The sequence below is a fragment of the Sciurus carolinensis genome, chromosome 9 (assembly GCF_902686445.1).
Source record: "Sciurus carolinensis chromosome 9, mSciCar1.2, whole genome shotgun sequence".
In the NCBI taxonomy this organism is placed as follows: domain Eukaryota; kingdom Metazoa; phylum Chordata; class Mammalia; order Rodentia; family Sciuridae; genus Sciurus; species Sciurus carolinensis.
In genome coordinates, this window is record NC_062221.1 from 20,922,034 (window position 1) to 20,946,689 (window position 24,656).

The 24,656-nt window shown below is 46.7% G+C and overlaps 1 protein-coding gene across 2 annotated transcripts in view; it reads right to left on the reverse strand.

The window, feature by feature from the left end:
• The window catches only part of Ephb1 (EPH receptor B1), a 416,160-nt gene that overhangs the window by 64,324 nt on the left and 327,180 nt on the right, over positions 1-24,656 (reverse strand). For both annotated transcript variants that reach the window (XM_047563813.1, XM_047563814.1), the window contains exons 6-10: positions 23,705-23,829; positions 16,470-16,632; positions 13,107-13,215; positions 12,294-12,358; positions 156-278 (exon numbers count right to left, since the gene is read on the reverse strand). In XM_047563813.1, the coding sequence (XP_047419769.1) occupies positions 156-278; positions 12,294-12,358; positions 13,107-13,215; positions 16,470-16,632; positions 23,705-23,829 (585 nt within the window). The remainder of the gene's footprint in view (positions 1-155; positions 279-12,293; positions 12,359-13,106; positions 13,216-16,469; positions 16,633-23,704; positions 23,830-24,656) is intronic.

Genomic DNA, 24,656 nt, shown 5'->3' on the forward strand with positions numbered 1-24,656 from the left:
CATTGTAGATGGTCGCGATTCATCTTCTGAAGACAAAGGTAGAAGCTCTCTTCCCAACGGGATGACTTTTTAGGTTGAAGGAAAACACCTAGAGTGGTGGGAAGAAGATGTTTGGACACCAAGAGGACAGAGACGAGGGGAGGGGAGAGCCATACCTGCTCCGATGACCTCTTCGATTTTCACAAAAGATACATCAATCTCCTTGGCAAACTCCCGGACAGCTTCGTTGGGGTCCTCGTAAGTGAAGGGGTCAATGTAGATCTTCATCCCTGGGGAGCCTTATTGGAGGAGATAAGTAGGTTAACATCCCAAAGAGGACAGGGTCGTCATTAAGAACTGCCGATGTCCCCAGCACCAAGGGTGATCCTGAGGAGCCTCTCCTCGGTGCCAGGCTGTAGCCTGCTCTGCCCCACCTCGTCCTGCTGGACCTCCCCATCTCCCTTCCCCCTGGGCCACTCTAGCCTGGTTCTCTGTCCTTCTCTTCTCCTCCATGTTTTCTTCTCTTTCTGAGCTCTCGATGAAATGTGGAACAGATTACTTATAAATGACAGATCGGGACCAGTTCCCACACCGGGCGCTCACAGAAGGCAAAGAAGCTGATTGATGCCAACCAAATGCATTAGCGGAAAAGTGGTGGTAAAATGGTAGGGTAGATATCAATATTTATCAACTTGACAACTTCCCTGAGTGGAGGCCACTGTTAAGGTTATAACTGACGGCTCCAGTCCAGGGCCACAAGAGGGATGAGGGTGGATTTTAAAAACAGAAAGAAATTGCTGTTCAAAAACCCTCAAGATGGAAGTGCCCAGACAGTACACCAGAAGAGAAAAGCTTAGAAAATACAAATAGAGGAAAGAGCAAAGTCTACACAGAAAAAATGAGATGGAATGAAAGAAAAATGGTAATTGAACCCCCCTGCCTTCAGACACACTGAAGTATGAAAAGCGAATAAAATGGTAGATGAGAAATACATAAAGGAATATAGACCTTGTCACTGATGTATACAGTGGCAAGATAGATAGGTATGCTTGGGGACAAAATAGAGAATTGTCATTGCAGAGAAAACATTCAAAGAGTAGAGGAGAGGGGACAAAAAAAAAGTAAATGGAACCCAAGAAACAAATGGATTCGTTCCCGGTGTAATTTTTCAACATGTTTTATGTGTCATTAAGCGAAGTATAGAGATTGTGGTGGTGGTGGGTGGTGGAGGCGGGGGTTCCAGAAGCCAAACAACATGGCCGAATGTAGCATCCTGGGGAAGAGTTTTCCTGCCAGCTGCGGCCGTGTCATGAGGGAGTCCGTCAGCAGGGGCAGGCAGGTCCATGCCCCCGTGGTTGGGGCCCCAGGCAGAGACTGAACCACAGGTTCCATGAACTCTTCTCAGTGCCTCGCCTATCCAGGCCTAATCTTTTCAGTTTATTCTCTGGTGATTCCTCAACCTTCACATACACTCTCGTTCTGACATTTTCCTCCTGAAAAATCTCTGATAGTTCTCCAAAATTAATGCCAAGTTAGCTGGTGTGGTGGTGCACGCCTGTAATCCCAGGGACTTGGGAGGTTGAGGTAGGAGGATCGCAAGTTCAAGGCTGGCCTCAGCAATTTTAGCGAGACCCTGTCTCAAAATAAAAATAGAAAAGGCTGGGAATGCAGCTCAGTGGTAGAGTGCCTGGCACTTAAAAAAATAAATAAATAATGTTCCCTTAGCACCTAGTCAGTCAAGGATTAGAAGTCCAAATACAATCCAGAGGAGGAAGGAACATACAGAAAAAAAAAAAAAATCGAGGGGAGGTTTTTAAAAACCAAATAGAGGGTCTGGGGTGTAGCTCAGTGGTAGAGTGCTTGCTCTGGGTTCAATCCTCAGCAGTTACACACACACACACACACACACACACACACACACACAAACTAGAGTTAAAGCCAAACAGAGCCAGAAAGACTTCTCCTGAAAGTGGGTCTATTCCCAGACATTAAGTAAAATCACTCCTAGTATGCAGAATGGCTTGTTTCTAGAATGCCCCTGGGAGACTTGGGGATGGCACTGGAATGCACCAACTAAAATTGGGACAAAGCAAATACAGAGGTCCTCACCTTCATCTAGAACATTCTACTTCCTGGGGTGAGAGGGGCATGTGAATATGAGTGCGTGCGTAAGTGAGAGATTCTGCTCTAGTATCAGTAGACAAATGGCAAAACAGAGATGGGGTTGTCATCCCCACACTTGTTATACAGAACAAGGCAAGAGCAAGGACTAAGGGAACCAGCCTTATGTGGTGGCACACACCTATCATCCCAGATGCTCCGGGTGAAGAAGCAGAGGATTGCAAGTTTGAGGCCAGCCTATGCTATTTAGCAAGACCCTCAGCAATTGAGGGAGAACCTGTCTCAAAATAAAAATATCTGGAGATGTAGCTCAGGAGTATCACCCCTCAGTTCAATTCACAGTACAACACAACAAAACAAAAACAAAACCCAAAAATGAATGGAACCAGACTAAAAGTGTATAAAGATCCCAGATCGTATCTCTAGGCTGCATCAGGTTGACTTTGGGTCCCCCAGAAACAATTCTTGAGGTGAGGTTTTGAAAGCAATGTGCTTATCTGAAAAGTGATTCCAGGAAGTCCCTGAGGGGAGAAAGGAATCAAGAAAAGAAAGGAAAGAGGCAGATCTGAGGTGGGTCCCTAAGCCGGCGGACCACTGTGGGTCCCTGAAACAGGCTTAACTTTCCTGGGGAAGTTTTGGAAGCCAGTACAGGTGTGCGAGAGCCTCAGAGTTGGCCCACCCTGAGGGTCAAGGGAGCTGAGCTATTTCCATACTGGTTCCCATAAGTCACTGGATGGGAGCTGCCTGGCCTGCTGTGTGAGTGGGCGGGAGGCTCCAAGGCCAGAGGAAGCATCCAGGCAAAGAAACCAGATGGCTCAGGTGGAAGCCAGCCAGTGGGCACCGGAGGGGTGAGGGCGGTTGACAGTGCAATAGCAGACACACTCAAAATGCAAAAGGGACAGCAGGTCAGCGCCCACAAGCTGTGATTTCTCCCCGGTTCTGTGCTGCATGAGAAGAGGGAAAGAGCCGAGGTCCTGGGGCCCCCCGTGATGCTAGCCCCACGCAACACACCAAGTTCACACACATACTTTAGAATGGGCTTCTCCTCTGCCAGTGGAGGGAGGGAACACCATCCTCCCAGGGTGGCTGTGAAAGTGAAGACCCGATTGCAAGTGGCAGGCCCAGCCCCATGCCTGATGGACGGTGATGACTTCTTGACTAATAGACTCATTACGGTTATCAGTAAATTGTTCTAGGAAGCGACTGGGGAGGTAGGCAGAGGGAGCGAGGTGGGGTGGGCAGGGGGGGATGTAAGCCGCTTAGGGTTATATTAGTTACTTTAAAAATAACTACCTTGTTATTTTAGATCAAGGGCTTTTAAAGATGTATGCTAAGCTGTCCTACAGGAGCTCTTCCACAGAAACTAATTAAACAATCCAGAATGTGCCGTAATGAATGGTTCGCAAGTAAAGACATATATGAGGATGAATGGGAAGGGATTCTGCATTAAATGAGCTTTACGGATATTGGCCCTAGCCAGTTGGGAGGAAAAAGCTCTTCCCAGAAGGGAGAGGGCTCATCTCTTGATGGCACCTTTATTCTTGAGGCCAGTAATGTGGGACTAAGTGCCACCAAATGGGAGAAAGTTCACACTGTGATGATGGATGCAGTTTGCTCACAAAGAGAGCCTGCTGCCTTCCTGGCCTTTGGAATCAAGGGTGTGTGTGTGTGTGTGTGTGTGTGTGTGTGTGTGTGCGCGCATATGTGTAAGGTCATGGCTGCTGTTCTGGGGCCAGCAGCTTTGGTCATCACTGAGGCCTTTCACCAGAAGCTAAGGAAGTTTCTGGAAGTCCAGGAGTGGTGATACAATGCAATGTCCATTAAAAACAAACACCCTAATTGCTGCATCTACAGGATAGTTGAAATCAAAACTTATTTTCCTTAAAATTGAAGAAAGGATCACATTCAGGAAGGGAAACTGGAAAATTGAAGTCAAGGTCTAGCACATGGCTCCACTCAGTATTTTTCTTCTAAGGATCCGATGGGGCAGAGGGTAGAGATGGCCCTGGCCTAGCTCTCTGGCTGGGGGTGGGGTCTGTGTGCTGTACTTCAGGAGAGGGATTTGGTGGAGCATGTGCATGTAATGCCTCCACCTCATCTCGGAGTGACATGTCTCCCCAGACCTCTATCCTGCAGTACAGCTAGCCTTTCTCAAGTCCCAGAAGATGATGAGGGGAAAAAAAATACCTCTAGCTAGGCAGAACAGGTCATTTGTCTTTTGGTTCATTTTGTGTTTCTGCATAAATCCCGCATCAGCCTGTTCCTGCTCCCACTTGCCAGTGAGCAGTTTTTAATTATCAGGAAAATGGTATTTAGTGCAATGAATCACCAGACAGTGAACAAGGAATTCAAGTCGGCTGCAGAGCTGAGCACGGCCAAACACTGGGAGACGGAACTCGGGAGACGTTCTCAGAGCCTGAGTGTTGGGAAAATATTACCAATGGCAATAATGATGATACCGGAGGTACTACATCTCTACAGTGCAAGGCATTTTATAAAATCTGTACAATATTTCAAATTATTTCTTATTATTAATATGAATATTGTTAACATCTGTGATAGTTTATTTTTATTATTGGTCACATATTTTTCACACAGAAGTGGTCTATGTAGATTTAAATGTTTGATCCTTAGCGCCTCGAGAAAGGGAAAAAAAAACTTACTTTGCAATCTCCTAGTTTACTAATTTCTATTTCAGACTAATTGCAGACATGCTTATTATTTAACCTCAAAACCAACTTACTGTGACTGGGGTCACAGCTTGCATTGCCTAAAGCCTTAAAGAACCTTCATCATCCCAGGAGAACTGAAAGATCTCAAACATGAACCAAGGTTTTAAATATTTTAGGCTTGGGGAGAAATGACTTAACCACTGTCTGTAGCCTTCTTGCATGGCAGGAAGCTGAAGAAACTTCTGGCCATTTTTGGAGGCCCTGCATCCGTAGATCAGAATGCTCTCAAAAAGAAATAACTGGACAAACTCTGGGATGTTCAAAGTCATATATGGTCAATTTGAAAAAAATCAGTGAGATCCTTTACAAGTGCCAGGGTCTCAGAGAAAAGCAGAGGGAAAAGACCAGTTCTAGACGGCAGGTGATATTTGGAGACTAAAAGCTGAAGGGAGCAATCGCTCCTAAGTAGGCATCTTGTGATACAGAAAGTGCAAAATCAGTACCTGAACATCTTGTGGGTCAGTGGACACTACACTGACCAGGAGGCTTCAGGGGTGCCAGGAAGAGCCAGATGGCTTCTAGTCGTAGAGGATTCCTAGAATCCCACAGGATGGTTTCAGAGAAAGTGGGCATTAGGTTGGTTTTAGTCATTAATCTTTGTGTCCCAGTGGGTTTTGACAGTCATGGGCAAGTGGGAAAAGTATTCTCCTTGTTCTTCATTCTGGACTGAAGGCAGACTTTGCCATCTCTGTGACTCAGCTAAATTGGCCCAGATGCCTAAGCATAAGAAAGAGCTGTTTAGGGATCTGCACATAAAATACAGTCCCTGGGAGGGTTCCCCCCACTCTTCTGCCTCAGCATGTTGAGCATCCCTCCTTTTCCTTCATACTGACTAGGCACCCAACCAGCACTGTGCTAGCAACTGGGGAAGCTACAGGAAAACAAAGCGCATGAGGTTCTTCAGGTGACTAAGACATGAAATAACCAGAAAATAGTGCCGGATAGTCTTGAATCAGAAGCCTGCTCCTGGAAATGGGTTGCAAGTACTGCAGAGACTAGAGTCGGCAGAAAGCTACGAATGCAGTCTTTGGTGTCAGAATCCTATAAGCACCAGGACTTGGATTGATCTGGGAAGGACAGGGGCATGTGGTCCTGCCAAATGGAGAAGGTTGGAGTGTCGGGAGGCACAGTGTGGAGTGAAGCTTGCCACTTGCATGGATGAGGAAAGTGAGACTGGTTTTGGAAGTGGAGGGCAGGGGCCTACGAGGGGAAGCAGAGCTGATGCACTGGTATTTGAGGGCCTGATTACCAGACAAAGACTGATGCCACTGGACATACAGAGCTGGCAACTTCTCCATCAGCAGGAGAGGAGCAGGGCACTGGGGAGCTCTTTTTGCTGGCAGGCGGTGACATTTGCATGTATTATTGTGGGGCAGGGGCTGTAGGCCGGGAAAATGATTGTGAGGTTGTTATGGCAATTAATTAAGGTGTAAGATAACAGAGTTTGCAACCAGAGTGCTCCAATGAGAACCACAGAACAAGAGAAAATTCCAAGGAAGAGTTGATAGCACTGGTGGAGTAATTGGAGATGAGAAATCAGGGAGGGACGAGATGAATCCTAACCAATCCCCCAACTTGTTGCCAGTCACTAAGTAATGGACCTTGGGAAAGAAACTATCATCAGGGAGTTAGCACATGTAGTTTTAGACTTGGAATGTGCAAATAAAATGTGCAGGTACCTAGAAGTTGGTCAGAAAACTCAGATCGGAAATAGTGGAAGAGTAGAACTGGAGTCGCAGGTTTGGTGGCTTGGTTAGGGAAAGCCTGAAGACAGGGTACTGGAGTGGAGTAAATCTAGTGGCAGAGATTGATGAACACTGGAAATACTTTGCCCTACTGAACTCTGAAGGTCACAATCAGGACAACAGGCAGCTGCCATCTTCCATGAAGGAGCAGAGATCATGGGTGCTGAGCTTTGGCTTGACAAAGAATCAAGAGGGAGCCTCGGGATGGACAATGAGCCTGGTTGGATCTGAGGAAACATCTTCCTGCCATATTCTGCTTGGGGATTTTACCACGGTTTTCGGATTTGCCTCTAAAACCACCATCATTGTTTAATATCTGTCTTCTAAAGAAAAAAAGGTGAACCAAAGATACTTCCTGTTGAGGAAAGTTTCTTTTGCTTTGTTTTGTTTTGTCTTTGATTTTTTTTTTTTTAAGTTTAGCATCTCCTATTTCACAGGCGTCAGTGACCAGGACAGGCAGACCCTCTGGTTCTGAACAATTGAGGTCCTGTTGGGAACCCAAGGACAATAATTAATAATCTTAGGACTAAAAGAGTTAACATAGCTGCTAGAGGCTCTGGCTCAGAGCCAGCAGCAGACGCATGGGCGAATTGAGGTCATTAAATTTATTTGACATTTAATAAGCACCCACCGTAAACTCAGCCACCTTTTGGACCAGGGAGCTTTTCCGCATGTCCCCACAGGTCCTCATTTACTTATGATCAGTTACTAATGCTCCTGTCAGAAGAGGCAGCCAAAATGGCCATGGTCAGTCTGCTTCCTCCAGGCACACACCTGCCCTGCATATTGTGATTTCCTGTGGGCTGGTTGCTATGCCCTCTGCGGTCCTGAAATGGACCCACCATGCCAAATCAAGAAGCTGGGCATGCAATTTTAGTACTAGGAATGTTTCTGGATGTGATTCCATCCAATCTCTTACTTAAAGCAGAAATCTTTTTTACAAAATCCTTTACCCAAAGCCTCTGCCCAAGTAAGAGCAGAGAGTTCCTTCCCCATGAAGCAGACAGTCTCCGTTGGATGCTGCTCCCTGAAGGGGCCGTGTTCTGACACTGAATCAAACTTGGCCTACTTTGATCTTTCACATGATGGCTCCATTTAACCTTTCACCTGATGGCTCCATTTAACCTTTCACCTGATGGCTCCATTTAACCTCAAGAGGCACAACATCTCTTTCCTTTGCCACGATAGCTGTAGGCTGGATGATGACCTCCGGATCCCTGCCTGGGAATCTTCAGCACCAAACACTGGCATTTCTGAGTCTTTTCAGTCACAGATGAGAACTTGTTGCTCCTCCAGAGGCAGGCTGCTCTCCTCCGGAAAGGTACTCTGCTGACCATGTCCTTCTTGCAGTGGGGTCCTCAGAACAGAGACCATCACTTTAAATATGTTCTTACCAGTGCAGAGGATATGGTGTCTGTGGGTCACCTCTTCTGTTATGAACTATGATTGGGACCACGGAGACAGGCAGACCTGAGTTTAAAAACCTTGTTTTGCAAATCAATAATTCCAATTTACCTGTCCTTTCTGAGGCTGTGTTTCTTCATATGCAAAATCTACCTTATGGGGCTGTTAGGAGGATTAAACTAGTTAATATATGTAAAGAATTTAATACAGCAAGGACTCAGCACTGGTGGCTATTAGTAGCATTATTCTTCATCAGTAATAGCACTGATATTAAGCATCTGGTCAACTACATATTTAAATTTTTTTTCACACACAAAAATGGGAAATCAGGTCTCTTCCTATTTGTACTGCTTCTTTTTTGTTCTCACCTAAACAGTAGGTTCCAGATTTATCCTGCTAACATTTTGTCTTGCAGGTTTCAAATTAGCATTCAAAGCTGTCAGAAAGTTCTGAATTTTGATTCTGCCTTTTATGGTGTTAGTTATGCTCTCCAAATGTTACCTACAAACCCCATCAGCACCCCTGCACTTGACCCAACTCATGAAGTTCCAAAACAATCAAACAAACCAATGACTGAATAGAACAAGAACTAGAATAACACTAGAGACTTTCTTCCTGGTTCAGAGTCACTAACTCACTTTGTTATGGCACAAAGACTAGCTCTGTATCCACTTAAGAGCACTTTCCCTTAGGAGATCATAAACTATTTTTGTCAAAATAAAAATTTACTACATCTGTAATTCCTCTCAAAATTTACTAAATGCATAACCCTAATCAGTGAGAAGAGGTCCCCATAATTTTTCATAATGAGTCTTTGTTGGTTCCAAACGGCCACTGACTTGATGTTTAAATGCCCAACCCCATCTGCTTCACATTCCCTTCGAGAGTTTGGTGCAATCAGTTTGTACTCCTGTGATCTCTGTACTCTGCTCTCTTGGCCTGTCTGAAAATGACAGTGTTTGCCAGTCTCATGTCCTTGGTCATGTACCCCAAGTGCTTGTGCCTTTCTCAAAACTGAACAGTAACAGCTCTGTGACTATATCTGCAATTGCCTCTACACAGAGGTGATTCTGCTAGGGAGGCTTCTGAAAGCTCTTAACCCCTTAATAAGCCCCCATTTCCCTCTCTCCCCAGCCCCACACCTCCATCCAAATCAGAAATCAGGCAACTATCAACCATTATAAAATATGTAGTTGACCTGAGTACCATAGGTACCTATTTGCTTTTCCCAAATGTAGAATCCACTGTAACCTTTCTGGATTCCCAAACCTACCCTGGCCCACTTGGATCATCCCACCCAGGTAATTTTGAATCGCCAGCACTTTCTGAGAACTGGCTTATAGAAACCATGAGAACACACTCTCTGCTTCTTCCTATACTTGGGAAGCCCATACTCTCTCCTACTCACTCTTGAACATGACCCGCTGGTGCAAGTAGAGTCTCCATTGAAGTATCTGGCACCATATGCAATTCATTTTCTTCCCATTCTGCCTTCTGGTTAATCTTTTTTCACCCAAATCCAAATTCTCCCTTTAAAATCCTATTCACCAAACTCTAGGCACTGAGGCAGAGCATAAACCAGACTACATTATATTCTCGTTTACCAGATCTGCCAATCTTGACTGGTTAGTGAAGATAATCATTTGAAAACACTTCTATTTTGTTCTGCTTCATCCTCTGCAGCAGTTAGAAGGAGGGTCTGGGAAGACAGTCCCTCCTAGAATGGTTATGGAGGTTACACAAATTTAAGGGGACTACTAGAATAATGTTCCCAATTCAGGGCACAGAGGAGGTCTTCCATAACCCATCACTCCTATCTCTACCCTTCCTTGGCCCGGCCCTGCCTCCATCTGAGCTTCGGGGTTCCTCTTTTGCTCTTTGTGTGCTGAGCCTCCCCCGCCCCCCAGCTCCACCATCCTTTGATGGCGATTCTCCAACAGCAATAGCCTTGGTGAGGGAGACAGATGTTCACAGGAGAAAATGCATGAATGCAATGCAACACTGTGAGACTGAGGAGCCAGGTGCAACGAGGAGCCAGGTGTCAGGGGTTAGATGAAAAGAGTATAGTCACACAAATAGAGGGAAAGGACATTTACAAATGGAGCAGACTTCCAAGGTAGCCAAGAAAGTGAACTCAGGCCTTTGAAGAACTCGACCTCCACCACAACCCAGGGATGGTGACTACTTGTAGCTTGTTGACACTGTGCCTTATCTGTCCTCACGGGTTCGGCCAGGGCCCGTGACTGCAGACTAGGGACTTCTATGGACACTGGGAACCATGGAAACCTTCTGTTAGCCTCCAAGGTGCCTCAAAGGCAGCTATGAGGATTTGGAATCATACCTCTGTGTACCATGTGGTTCACTTTTGTGTTACCATATGGTGGCCTGGCAGAGCTCCTCAAGAGAGAATGGTCAGATCAAAAGGGCACCAGACTCCACCCTTGTATGCTTGGGGACCCTCTGCACTCTGCCTAAGGGGGTGGCACCAGGGCTTAGCCTGCACATCTATAAAAAGAGAGATCCGGCCCAAGGGCACTCTTGGATACCACTAGACTTCAAAATGAGATTCCTTCTTTTGAACCCAATTGTGTATCCCCGAGGTCTGGACTCTGCTTTCCGGATGACATGACTGTCTCTAAATGTTTCATCCTAAGGGTTCATAGGATGCCAGATCTGAAACAGACCTCACAGTGCTCATCACGGCAAAGGGGCGGCCCCGAGTGAGCAGGCGGGGAGGGCATGTCAGAAGCTGGAGGCAGAGGCAGGGAAGCAGGAGACGCAGAGAGCCTTTTGGGTAGCTCTGAGGCACCCTGGTGGTGTGCATCCCCTGAGAATCAGGTACGCCAGAGCCTCTGCCTTCTGCATGGGGAAGCTGAGGCCCTGCCTGGAAGCACCACCACTCAGGTCAGCCTAAGAGGAGGCCCCTGAGTCTGCAGCCAGGAAGAGTCAGGACATAAGGAAGGAGAGACACAGTGGGGCTCATCCCCAGAAACCTGTGGCCTGAGAATCCCAGAGGGATGTGGGGTGGGGGCTGGTAAAATGTAGCAGGGCCCTTTATGACGATGACTGTGAGGGCAGTCCTGAGCCACCTTGGGAAAGTGGTCATGCCTCTGAACCAGCGCCAGTCTGCAGGTCCTGCCAGCAAGGACTGCTCTGCACGCAGTCCAGTTGCCTGGGGCTTGGTCCTCTCCAAAGCCCTGGCAGGGTCCTGATATCTAGAGAGTATCCTTTGTGCAGCCTGAGACGGCACCAGCCACACTAGAACACAAGCTCCTTTGCATCCCAGCTGGTGCTGGGAGCATCTCAACGCCACTCCTGTGCACCTCTTTTTGACCTTCGAAAAAAGAAGCAGTCTGGTTCATGAGAACTTTGGCCTTGAAGTCCATTTTCCCTCCCAAAAGAACACCCAGTGAGGATGGGCTTCACATGTGTGTGTCTATAACATCTGTCTGTCATGCTTTCCCTCCTGAGTGACCAGGTGAAAAAGAACTGTGCATTGCAACAGGGGAACTAAGGTGAGATGCGGCTTCCAGAGCAGAGTTCAAAGTGCTGGGACAGATTTCTGAGAGCATTTGTGGAATTCAAAAACGGTCATTTAGAAACAGAAAGTGTCTGCATAAGGATCTAAGGGTAGCACTTCTGGAGGCTGGAAAGGGGTCCAACTGACTTCATGGGACCTGTTTTGGATCCTGGGATGTTGTAATCTTACCAGAGGAAGAACGATTATGGCACAGGACATTTTTCTATGCATTGGTGAACAGCAATTTCAGTTATACAAAACTTTTTATACACATTTATTTTTTAAAAAGAGTGACTGGTAGGATAACCAGTGAGGGAAACTTAAAGGCACTGTTTGAAAAGAAAACACTTGGGAGAGATCCCAGCACTTTGGTCTCTTGGGTTCTGCTATCTTTAATTCCCTGCATTCACGTTCTATGGCTTATCTTTGAATTTGGCTAACACATTCCCCAGCCGCTCAATTGGATAAGATAAGGCAGAAGATGTTAATAGAGAATCCTCCATCTTTTCCCACTGAGTCTGATTTCAGGATTCATTGACTTGCTAAACCCAATCTTTTCCTAGTGTCCTGTAAGAGCTTATTAATGCAGAAGGTAATCTACCCATCAGCCATCCAGTAAGTACCCAGAAAGGCAAAGAGACCTGCAGAGGGCATTGATTTCTTGGGCCCTGGGGGTTGGTAGGGGACTTGCATTTGCCAGCCAATCTGGTTACCAGGATCTCTGTATGCAGTAGCCTGCTGGATTCTGTGGTCTGCCGGGAGTCAGGCAGTGGGCCTGTGCTTTCTACTCACCTCGGCCTGTGCTGTAATGCTGCAGTTTGTCACTGTACACAGCCTCTTTGCTGTAAGCCCGTTTCCTGTGGATACAGAGAAGAGGGGCCCTCTCAGGAAGGACACACCAAGGCCTCCTATCCAGGTGGGGGCTCACCCTGGGCATCTCTTGGGATTGGAGACTGGGTGGCCCTCACTTTAAGGTTTCATTCCTGCTCTGATTGACCACCACTCATTTCTGTAGCTAAACAGGACCGTCTTCAAGTTGAGGTCTTATGGAAGCCTGGCAGGGCGTGCGTACCAGTCAGAGAAGCGAGGTGATGAGAACTCTCGGCATTGCTCAGGATGCGCTGCAGAACTGCTCAGGAGAGAGCCAACGCTAGGGCTTTGCAGGCAGTATCTAGGCTAACCACCCAAGGCAGTAGCAAACTCCATGAAAAATTCACAAAGCCTTCAGGGCCCATCCCGGGCAGAACTCAGACTTCCTCGCTTCCTCCTGCCTGCTCTCCCTGCCTGCCTTTTGCCTGCTGCTGAGGACTTGAGCTTTCTAGCTAGAGGATGGGCTGTGTGCAGGCTTGATGCTCCAGTGGGTCAAATGCAATTTTGTAACTGTCACTCTGAAAAGCCGTGGTGTGCAAGGAGAGCCAAAAGTCTTGACTAAATTGAGGTTTGAGGATGGATGCTGTTTGCTATAGCCTCACCCAGCTCCCAGAGAGGATTTTATCCCAGGCACAGAGAACATAAATAACCTGGAGAAATCTAGGCTGCCTGCGCATTGGAGGGGACAGCAGGGAGGAGAGACAGGTGGAGAGCGGGCAGGAGAGGAGGACTTACCTGCTGCAGACGATGGAGATGGCCACCAGGGACACCACGAACACCACCCCAGCGGCAGCCGAGCCGGCAATCAGGGGCAGCTGCTCCCTCAGCTCCGACTTGTAGTCATCTAGGTGAGAGAGTGACATTAAGATCCTCCCCACGTGTTCCTTGCCTACAGCTGGCACTCAGTGCATGATTCCAAAGGCATGACCTAGGGAGAGAGGCTACACTTTCTATGCTTCAGAGCTATTAGCGGCCTAGACAAAGAGTAATCTTCAAGTCACCAATGAACAAAAACAAACAAAACCCAAAGATAATGCAACAATTAAAAAAAAAAAAAAAACACAGCGTGACAGAATCTGGGGTCCCTGGACTGATGACATTTGCCTTGGGGGCAACGATGGCTCTTGACCACCACCCTGTCATTCCCAAGTTCTCTCAAAAGACGGCGAGCCCTGCTCGGGGCTGGTCCAGTGCAGGGTAAAGTAAATGAAAAACCACTGCCGAATTCTCTTCTGGAACATGAAGCTGTTGAAATGCAGAATCATTAATAGGTTCCCTGAGCAGATATGTAAAACATATCTGTACCAGGCAACATGGGGGATGAAGAAGCGCCCGTTAAATAACCCAGTGCTCAGAGGTCCCACCTGACAAGAAAAGGATGAAGCCTCCTACCCAATGGTCAAAGCATGCTGAGTGACACAGCAGCATGGGAAGCCGGCGGTGGGTCACAGAGCCATTGTCTAATACTTGGTCTCAGGCAATGGAAGATCAGCTGTTTATGTCCTATTCCAATTAGGGTTGCAGATACAGCAAGTAACAATATAGGATCCTCAGCTCAATTTGAATTTCAGATAAATAATGAATAATGTAAGCATGCACCAAATATCACTTAGGAGATACTTAAACCAAAATCTTGTTTGTTGTTTATGTGCAATTCACATTGAATCAGTCATCCTGTATTTTATCTGGCAAACCTAATGATAATACATTTTAAGTTGAGATTCCTCTTAACCCGCACCAGAATTTCCTAGGCACAATTTGTTACACACAGCTATTTTTGGACCCCTCCTCAGAACTATTGAATCAGATCCTCTGGGTGAAGAGCAAGTTGTCTGCATGTGTCATAAGCACTCCAGAGGATTCTTGTGATCCTCAATGTTTGGGAACGATTTGTCAACTATCTGGTAGAAATGGATACTTCTAGAGACAAGGCCATTGGCTCTCAAAGCTTTCCATTTGGTAGAAATCAATGATAAAGATGGAAGGTAGAGTTTCAATTACCCTCAGCTGAGGGCTTTTTGTAACATGTGTTTGAAAAAAATAAATTTGGAAAAAGAAAAAAAAAAAAAAAACAACAGTTGCAGGGAACCACAGTGAGGAGTTCTTAGAATGTCTTTATAAACACTTCACAAAGCAATGTGAAACCTGAAAGGTTTTTAAAAAATCAGTGTGCTAAGTCGAAGGTCAGCACATGTAGCTAAGCACAGCTGGGGCCACAGTGGCTCTGCCCCATGTGGCCATTGACCCTGGGTGGGATCCCACAGGTCCCCTCGGCCCAGTGACCTACCATTGATCAACGTGCAGCCTCACCTTTGTGCTGCAGATGGGCCTGCAGCCTTGGTGAGCATGATCACTACTGATGTGAGAACCTCCATCATTAAGACAAATAGTCCCAAATTTGGCCACTTACCAGAACTCTCTCACATCTCACCCCTCTTGGGTCTGCAAAACTTAACTGCCAAATGTAAAAGGAATAGGTTTCTTGGGAGAAATTTGTTACTTCTTGATTTGTCTAGCAGAATTGCCAAGAGACCCGTGCTCAGAGCATTTTGAGTTTTGGGCTTTTAATCCTGTGTACCTCCTGATGCCAAAGTGCCTATAAATCTAGATGGTAAGTGAGGTGCAAAGAGGGGGACAGAGTCCTTAAGGGGAAAGCAGACGGCCTGCGTTCTTTTCATCCCAACAGTGTTATTAATCTCAATGAACTGGCTCACCTTCTACCCCCATCTCACCAGTCTCGAAATATGAGACAAAATTCACCTCAAATAAACTCAAAACAGACTGTGAACTCTAATCCTATAGGGGCTAGACCATTCACAGTACCACATCCAGGGGTAAACTGTGGGAAGTGGTGGGCTCCATCCGGGGGCAATGGCTACTCTCCCCAGGACAGGGTCCTCACCCGAGGACATTCACCAGCACTGGCTTCTCCCATAATTTTCCAAAAGAAAATGAATATTCTGATTCATATATAAAATCATTTGATTTTTTTTTTTTTTTTTTTTTTTTCGGTACTGGGGATCGAACTCAGGGCCTTGTGCTTGCGAGGCAAGCACTCTACCAGTTGAGCTATCTCCCCAGCCCTAAATCATTTGATTTTTAAATGTTTCTAATTAGTATAAAAGTTGTTTAAAAATATAATGTGAGTCAATATAAAAACCTCAAGCCCTATTAAGCACCCAGTCTAAGAATGCTGACTTATAATTGAATACTATGTAAAAACTTTTGTTCTGTGTAAGTTAACTAACAGAGGGAAAATGAAAGCCTTTCAATTTCAGGGGGTCAGGAATAGACTGATATTTGGAAAACTATCAGAAAACATCTCATAAATAAATTTGTTTAAAAGATGGATAAGCAGATAGACAAAGAAATATGTGGCTATGGTGGATGGCTAACCAAGAGAAAGGGCGGTGGATAATCAGACACCCCCATCATGTACCATGTCAAAGCTACTGGGAAATCAGATTTCAGAACTGATAAAGGAGGAGGTCTCAGAGGACTGGGAGATATAATTATCTCCAAAATCAGAGTATTTGGAAGTATAGACTTTTTGGCCTTGGAAACAGGCTTTTGTTCTCTCTGGAGTCACCTGAGCAGGATCTACTACAGGTCACACATGAAGTTGTTCCAAGAATTCTGAGCCCCAGGATGTATAAGGCCACCACAACCAAAGAGCCATCTCTCTGTTCCCATTCCAGAGACTTAGTCTCATGCATTCGGATCATGAGCTCAGCTCCAGATCGCAAGCACAGAGCAGCAAGGCAAGAGTGAGAATAAAATGCATAGGCATCAGGACTCCAAACAGAGGCAAGAGGGTACCTGGGGCACATGTGGGCTCACTATGCAAATGCTGGACCATGTGTCCTGTAGAGTGCTTCAAAGGCACAGCCAATCAGATGTTGGGTAAGAAATGGGCCTGCCTTCAGAGAGGCCACGTGCATCAAACACAAGCCCAGGGCGCTGCTGGGGCAAACCCTCTGAATCCATGGGGTATTTGGGCTATGACTTCAGCTTTTGCAGGGCTGCTTCTCTTTTCTCCATTGCCTGCCCTGTGCCCTGTCATTGCCTCCACCCACTCTCATCCCCACCCCATCTTACCATCCGTCAGAGTCTGGAAACACATCTTGCCGCTGAACTTGCCGTAGCCCGCCACCGTGCGGGCGCGCACCTGGACCACATACACCATGCCGGGCCGCAGCCCATCGATCCGGGCTGTGTTGGTCTGGCTCCTGGCCATGGAGGAGTTGAACTCATTGTGCTCCTACAGAAGAACAAGGGGGAAGGGTCACCAGCTTGCCCCTGAGCACAGCAGCCTCCAGCCTTCTCCACCCTGGGGCACACAAGACCCATCAGTTCTTGTTCGGCAGATCTGCAAGAAGTCGCCTCCCTCTGAATGGGGCAGTCTGACCTGGACCAAGGGAATTCAGAATCAACTCTGGACCTCTGAAGAAAGGGGTTGAAGAAATGGCAGAGCGCCCAGGGTCTGACAAGGAGGCCCAGTCATTTTCTACTCATGCCCCGTCCCTCCCCAGGGTTCAGAGCTGGAACAGCATCGCCCACCCAGCTTTGCAGAATCCTGGCAAGTCTCTGCCCTCAGTAGACTTGTCGGCAGGCCTCTGCCACTTGCCTGCCTCTCTTCATCTTGCTTGTGCTGAGCTGCAGTCTCTTCTATTCCTTCTCAAGATGTCCCTGATCCCTCCTCACAGTGGCTGTTCTAGATAGCTCCCGAAAGTCCCTGAAATGCTTAGGTAAAACCCGGTGCCTCCCTTCTGCTGCAGTGGTTGAGCCCATTCTGGACTGCTTCCCACCCTTGCTTCTGCCTCCTCCTTGGCCTGTCTCTCGGTACCCACTCCCTAGATCCCCACCACCAGCATCCAAGAAGAGCGTGTCCCTTCTCCCTGTGTCCTCACCTCTTCCACCTACTCAAGGGGTCAGCCCTGCCTTCCTGCCTCTGTCCTACATGTTGTGCCCTGTCCTCATCTTCTGCAGATGTGTATCCATCCTGGCTCTTGCGCTCATCATAACTGCGTTTATAGGATTGCTTCCTCTCTTTGCTTCTGGTCTTATTTAACATATGATCGGGGCCTGGACTTTGGTAGCCTCCTATCTTTTCTGATGCTCCACACCCACCTCTCCTCCAGCCAGTGCCAAACTTCTTTTCTTAGCCAGTCTCTGAGCTCCCCCAAAACTACCATCATATGAAGACAAAACATCCAAATCTAGGCCTATAGGTCCTGCATAATGAAGTTGGTTTTAGTCTCTCATATTGTCCTACATCTGTGGCCTTGCTGTCCCTCCAGGGACCACACCCAGGCCGCCAGGTCTTTGCTGAGGCTGTTTCCCAGGTCTGAGGTACTTTTATGCAGGTCTTGTCTGCTCCCTCCAGGTGGCTTCAGCTACATCTCCCATGGTCTCCTCTCTACTAAGGCCTCTGTGTCTACTCCAGCTCATGGACTCTTCATTGCTGTCCCTTCCTCTGGTTTACAAATCACTCCCAGCACCTCCATACCTGCCTGGTCTCTGCTTTCATGTGAGCATATCTTTTCTCTGCAATGATTCAGGGCTACCTCCAAGTATGAAGAAACAAAAGTTTAGAGTCTGGGCCTACCCTTGTCTGCACCATTCATCCTGGGCACCTCGGTGAGACTGAAGAGCTTGGGTCACTGGGGAGAACCCTCAAGTCCCTGTGAGATCTGGGGTACTGTGATGAGTTCTAGACACAGTGGCTTAAGAGCCAAGGTGATAAATGAGAGGAAAGCTGCATGACAAGAAGTCTGTAAGCCATATTCCCAGTCAAATGACAGAAGAAATTGGGAACTTGAAGCAAGACAAAAGAATAGAGTATTAAATATGTAAAAATCTACTTTGCGGGGCTAGGGTGATCTGAGGCATGTTCATTCACTCCTTCATACAACCAACCAGGCAGCGGCATTTATGACATGAGAGCACGTCTGGGCGTTACACAGGGGCCGAGGTACATGGCAAGGTCCTATTGTCTGGCAATGCAACATCTCATAGGGCAGATTGGAAAATGCACAAAAGACGACCACAGTGTTAACTGAGTGACTTAGGAGAGGGCAGTTTGGAGGCCACTGGGACATATCTAGGGGCAAACAAGTCTAGATTTTGAAGGAGATCCATTCCAAGAGGGTCAGGAAAGGGTGCAGGAGTTGAGTCATGGAAGAAGAAAGAAGTCAGCCACATGGATGGCTATGGAGATGGGAACAGAATAAAACACACAAAAGCAAGTTATCAGCGCATCTGGAGTGCGGCTGCGTAGGGATGGCCATGAGTGATTTGGAGGTGGTCACGGGGGACTGCAGGTTCGAGGCGAGCGCCAACAGACATTTACAGTTACAAAGAGGCCCATCCTCAGCCTAATGGAGGGTTATCCATGGCCCCTGGAAGAGAACGCCTGGAGAAGGACTGTCCATCCGTCACTTGCTCTGCTTAAACAGCAGGTAGAGGTCTCCCACCCCCCATCTCCACCCACAAGCAGAGATTCAGTAGAAAGAAGGCTGCTTGGTAGAGAAGGGAGGTCATCTAGAACTTTGGTGCTAACTATTTTGACACACTGGAGACCTGAGATCTGAAACTATGGAAATCACCTCACCACCTTGCAGATAAGAACAAAATCCCAGAGCCGCCTGGCTTCTCTGGTTTGACTGGAATCAGATGCAATCATGCCCTGCTTGAAATAAGTGAAGCATTGACTGAGTAGGTTTTACTGAAAAAAAGAAAAAGGAAGAAAAGAGAAGAAGGACACACAAGTGTGCTGGTCTACTGGCATTTGGATTGTGAGGACCGAACATTAACCCGTAATCACTTTGTGGTCCACACGTTCCTGAAGAAGTTCGGTGATCAAAATGAGTATCGGTGCTCGTTCCCCCAAATCATTAGCCAATTCCAGGCAAATGAGTGAGAACAGTGAGAAAGGTTGCTCATGACTGATTTTCCTAGGGGATGTGGAGACGGAGGATTCAGCTGCTGAGAGCGGGGCTGCCTTCTCCCTCCTCTCTCCTGTATCCCAATCTGCAGCACGGCTCTGATGCTGTCAAGGGCCCAGCAACTCAGTGCCACACAAGGAATCAACAGCACACCTCCGTCCAGCGATCTGAACCAGATGTCCCAGTACAAGACATTGGTGAGGTCTGAAAGAGTTTCTGTAAGAAAATGATCTTAAAGTGTGATGGGTAGAAACTCCCGGAATCTAAGCCAACCCCTCCTAGCCTAGACGGTTATGATTAAGAGCCGGGAGCAGATGTAGATGCTCCTCCCATGGTTTGCCTATAGGCGTGACACCAGGAATGAAAAGTGCAACATGACAGTAAACAAGAGTGGGTGACGAACGGAGAGGTGTTAAAATGGGGGAGGAGACCAACCTGGCCGAGGCTCTGGGAGTGCCGTCGGGTGGGTGGCATCTCAGCGCTCTGTTAATGAGCGGTTGGAGGAAGCCAAAACCTCATTGGTTCTATTCACAGAGCTGACATTGAAAGGTGTCCCAAGCACAGACCAATAGGATAATGTTGGACCGGACACCTGGGAGGGTCTTCAGTGGTGGTGAAACTACCACTCATGGGCCAACTCACCTATGTCATGGGACCCAGTCACGCCCTCACGCCCTTCTGTTGACATCTGCTATGGCTGTGCTCCTGCTCCAGGGATTCCTGGTTTAGATGAAGGAGACGGAACATCCGTGGGGGAGAGGAGGCAAGGATGGAGGGAGGATGCGTGTCCCTTCTTTGGAATGAATCCAGTAATCTACTGGGCTGAGTCCCATTTGTGTTTGCATTTTCTAAAGATTCTATTCAAAATCTCCTGATTACACAGAGCAGACAGGTACATTTGAATCCAAGTATTAGTGCTTAAGATTAAGATACAATCTCTTATTTCAGGGGCTTCACTAAATTTAGAGACCCTCAGCATCAATAGTGATTGCATTCACTCCCATACTGAGCTCAGTCAGAAGTTTCCATCTTTGAAATATAATAAAAAACGTCTGTAGTTCTGGTTTTGCGACTCCCTAGCTGTGACCTGTGTGGTCATAGCTAAGTTACTTAACCTTTCTGTGACTTAGTCCCATCATCTATAAATTGGTTATTATCTGGTTTTTGAGTATATTTCTTTTTTTTTTTTCCTTTTAAGGATCAGGAATGATATCTCTGCGTATGTCTGGAGCATAATAGGTACTCAATATATGATGAATTATCATTGTGGTTATTATGTCAAAATGCCCTCGCAGGCTAATGTCTTTTTCTTTAGTCATATTAGAAATGGTCAGGGCAACATAATGGATTTCATAGTGGGGCACTTTATAAGTGGAGGTCTTCAGTAATACACTGAATGGTGACCAATGCTTGGGCAAAGAATCTCCTGCATTCCCAAGGAAATCTTTCTATTCTCCGGGGTGAGGACCACAATGTGCTTCATTGAGATGTGCAAGTTGCCTCGGGCATTGAGTTGCTATGTGTGTGTCTGTTGATAATTGGTGTAAATTAATGAGAAGCAAGGAACTGGCCTAAAATGGGAGAACATTTTTTTTTAATAGCATAAGAAGTTGAGATTAACTGCTATCTTTTGGGGTAGGAGGTTTAAAATATAAAGAGGAAGGCAGTGGAGGAGCTTGGGTTGGGCTGGATTGGGGAGCACAAAGCCAAGGCACACAGGCACCAGCCTCATGGCTTTGGTGCTAGACCTGTCGTTAAACAGGCTACACTGCCCCACCTGCCTACTGAAGTGATGGCCCTGGGCGCAGCACATGAGGAAGAGGAGGGAGGGGGGAAAGGGGAGAGAGGGAGGAGGGGGAGGAGGGAGGCAGAGTGGGGGAGGAGGAGGAGATGGTCTCTAATACATTCAGCTCCTTCCCAACACTGTCACCTGCTGAGGACCAAGGACTCCCTCTTGCTTTCCCGCTGTGTGACTGTGAACAAGATTTTTGTTGTGTTTTATTAACTTCTTTATGCATCCATTTTTTTACCTGTAGCAATTATACTAATATTTACCCTGCTGGGGTATGAGGGGAAAGGTAAGCTTATAAAGGCCCTGGGACCCAACTGATGCACACTAGGGAAAAATATTATTATTTTGAGCTGGGCTGTAACTTCAACAGGGCTGCAAGTTCATGTGTGTGGTAAGTGGGGCTGGTGGGTCCTTGTCAACCACTCTCTGACATCATGCCACAGATTGCACTCTCAAGAACTGTTAGGTCACCGTTCACATAAATACCTGGTCCATATGATCAACTGGTTCAAAAGGAATGGTCCAAAATGTGTTGGAAAGTCAACATTTATTTTACTAACTATCAAAAAATATTAAGCAAATAAGGGCCCCCAAATTAAAGTAGATGATTCCTAATGGGTGCTTATGAGTCCAGATGGTTTTAATTACCCCCAATTCACTGAATTATCTGCGTAAAATAATCCCATATTCCCTAAAGATAGCAGAACGATCCCGTCCTCCATCTTGCTTGCAAGTTCAACTGCACAGGCTGAAAGCACACCTTCTCACAGACTAGCCTGGTGATCCACTGAACCCCCACTTTCAAGAGGTAAGTCATTGCACAAAGTGCAAACTGTGACCTAGAATGGTTAAGGAATGTGTCCATTGCTGGTTAGTTGTGAAGGACCCTGGACACTAGAGTGTCTGCTTCCTAATGTACTCATGTCCACAATTCAACATGGCAGCCATAGGTAGTGGTGTCAGTCTCTCTCCTTGATCCTCTTCTTATCACCACTGACCCACTGGATGATCGCTCCCAGACTCAGGGCTTTTAAATCATCCACTCTGACAACTACCAGATGGACATCTTCATCCTGGTCCCCACTCTAAAAACCCCAGACAGGCACAGACAGCTACCTATTCCACTCTCTACTTGGCCCTCTCATCGGCAATTAGACCAGAGCTGAACTTCTAGCTCCTTCCTTCACCCCCAATATGCTCTATCCACAGCCATTCCCCTCTCCGTCGATGATGGCTACATCCTTTCAGTAGCTCAGCTGAAACAGTCCCACACCCCATATTCAGCTTGTTGGATTCATTTTCCATATAGGTGGTTATAATCTAGCATTCCTTTTTCATTGGGGCAGCCCAAATGGTGTTGGAAATGTAAGTCAGATCTTGTTCCTCTTCTCCTAAACCTGTTATATCTCCCTGTTCATCCTTGTTACCTAAGGATGAACAAGTTTGCAACCCCTGATAAACTCTCTCATCTGTCTACTAATTCCCCATTGCTTGCCTCACTCTGAGAATGCTGGTTTCTTTCCTGCTTAGTGAATCACCAGGTGTGATACTGCCTCAGGACATTTGCACAGGCTATTGCCCCTTCCTCTCCCAGATAACTTCTTTATAACAACCTTACATTCTTCATGTCCTCACTCAGATCTTATATTTTCTAAGAGACCTCCACTTACCATCCTATTTACTTCTGTAACCTACTCCTCCCCGAAGCCTGACCTTTCTGATCCCATTTACCTTGCTCTATTTTTTCTTTTATAGTACTGATGTTCATGGTTTGTTCTCTGTTGAAAAGGAAGCCCCCTGAGGGCAGGAATCTTTGTCTATTTGATCACTAATCTGTCCTAGAATAGTACCTGTCAAATAGAGTAGGTAATCAATAGATACTTGTTGAATGAAAAATGAGTGAAACTGGTGTTTTTACAAGCAACGAGTTGGGTAGGTGGAGAAAGCTCTGTGCTCTCCTGGGAGTTTTGCACCTGCTGCTTCCCAGGGTAAAAGGGAGACCCCTCCTTAGTCCATCAGCAGGGACCGACTCCTCAGGGCACTTTCCCCCTTTCCTTGACACCACGTGTCCTGCTGTGGCCCCCAGCAGCAGCTGCTAAAGAGCGGTCCAGGAAAAGAATCTGTAAATTTCTATTTCTATTAACTTTTATCTCATCCTTTTAAATGTTTTTAAACCTCTATAAGCATGTTAGTGCAGTGATACATGCATATAATTTACTTAAAAAATCAAACATATTAGAGGGACATTATCAAAAACTTTGGCAACCAGAGATCTACAAAACCACATTACCCTCTGGAGGTTCAGATACACATGGCAGGTTTGCAGCATTTGCATCAGTAAAGTGAACACCTGATTGGGAGAGGGGGCTTGTCCTGCCCCATCCAGCACAGACGGCAGGGTGGTCTCTAGTGTCGGTGGAGAGGACCTGGGTTAGAGAGGCTTTTGCCAGGACAGATCTGGCTAACTCCTGACCTCCATCACCAGATTCCTCCCTCCCTCCAGACTTCCCCCAGCCTTGTGCCCTCAGCCGGTCACCACCCATGGACCAGTAGCTGGCCCAGATCTTGCAAGCCTGCAGGGAAAGCCGGCTCACCTTCTCGTAGTACCGGATCTCATAGTCCAGGATGATGCCATTCGGCTGCTCCGGCTGTGGCCACGACAAAGTGATGCTCCTCATGGTGGCACTGACCTGGTGCATGATGGGAACGGTGGAGGGGGCTGTGGAGAGAGGAAGAGGCAGGGGAGTTGAACATGTGCTTGAAGATAGTAGAAATGCCACCTTTCAGATAAGTAGGGGGAGAGATGCCATTGGGTTTGAACTTTGCCCTTTCTTCCCCATCAGCCGAGTTGGGTCTGCAGAACTTCCTGTGGGTTTTGCAGAATGGATGGAGTTTGGATGACAGAGGAGAGACTGGTGACAATTTTTCAGAGGAAAGCACATGTGGGCAGGGACTGGGATGGATGCGGTATTTTCATGGCAGAGAGAAGAAAGGCTGATCCAAAACGAGAGAGGGTTGGAGGAGTAAGAGGAAAAGACAGAAGGAAATGAGAAACGATGGAATGTTTTTGAGCAGAAAATGTTGAAGGAAACTCAGTCTTGAAATAATGGGCTGAGCAATTGCAAAGGAGATCCTGGGGGCAAGAGAAGATAGTGAGGAAGTAGAACTGGTCAGTGCAGAATTACTTGCAAAAGAAATAACATTCCAGCAACTATTCCTTTATGGTATTGCATGTACAATTTTACTGTATTTCCAAAGGAAACGAAGAGCATCCTTTTAAGAAGACATGAACATAGACCAACAACAGAGGTACCGTCAGGGTTTTCTGAATGAGGACATTTGCAAAAAGGAGCTCACGAATACAAATGAAGAAACGATCCACAAACCAAACACTTGGAAACAAGATCATAATTCCAAAATCTGCAAAGTTGATTAGAAAAATCTCTGTTTAGAAATAACATTTATTGCCCAATTCAACATTTTCCACACGGTGTAAGTAAAATGAAAACAGTCTGGAAATGATAAACGAGGCCTGTCTTTCTAGGG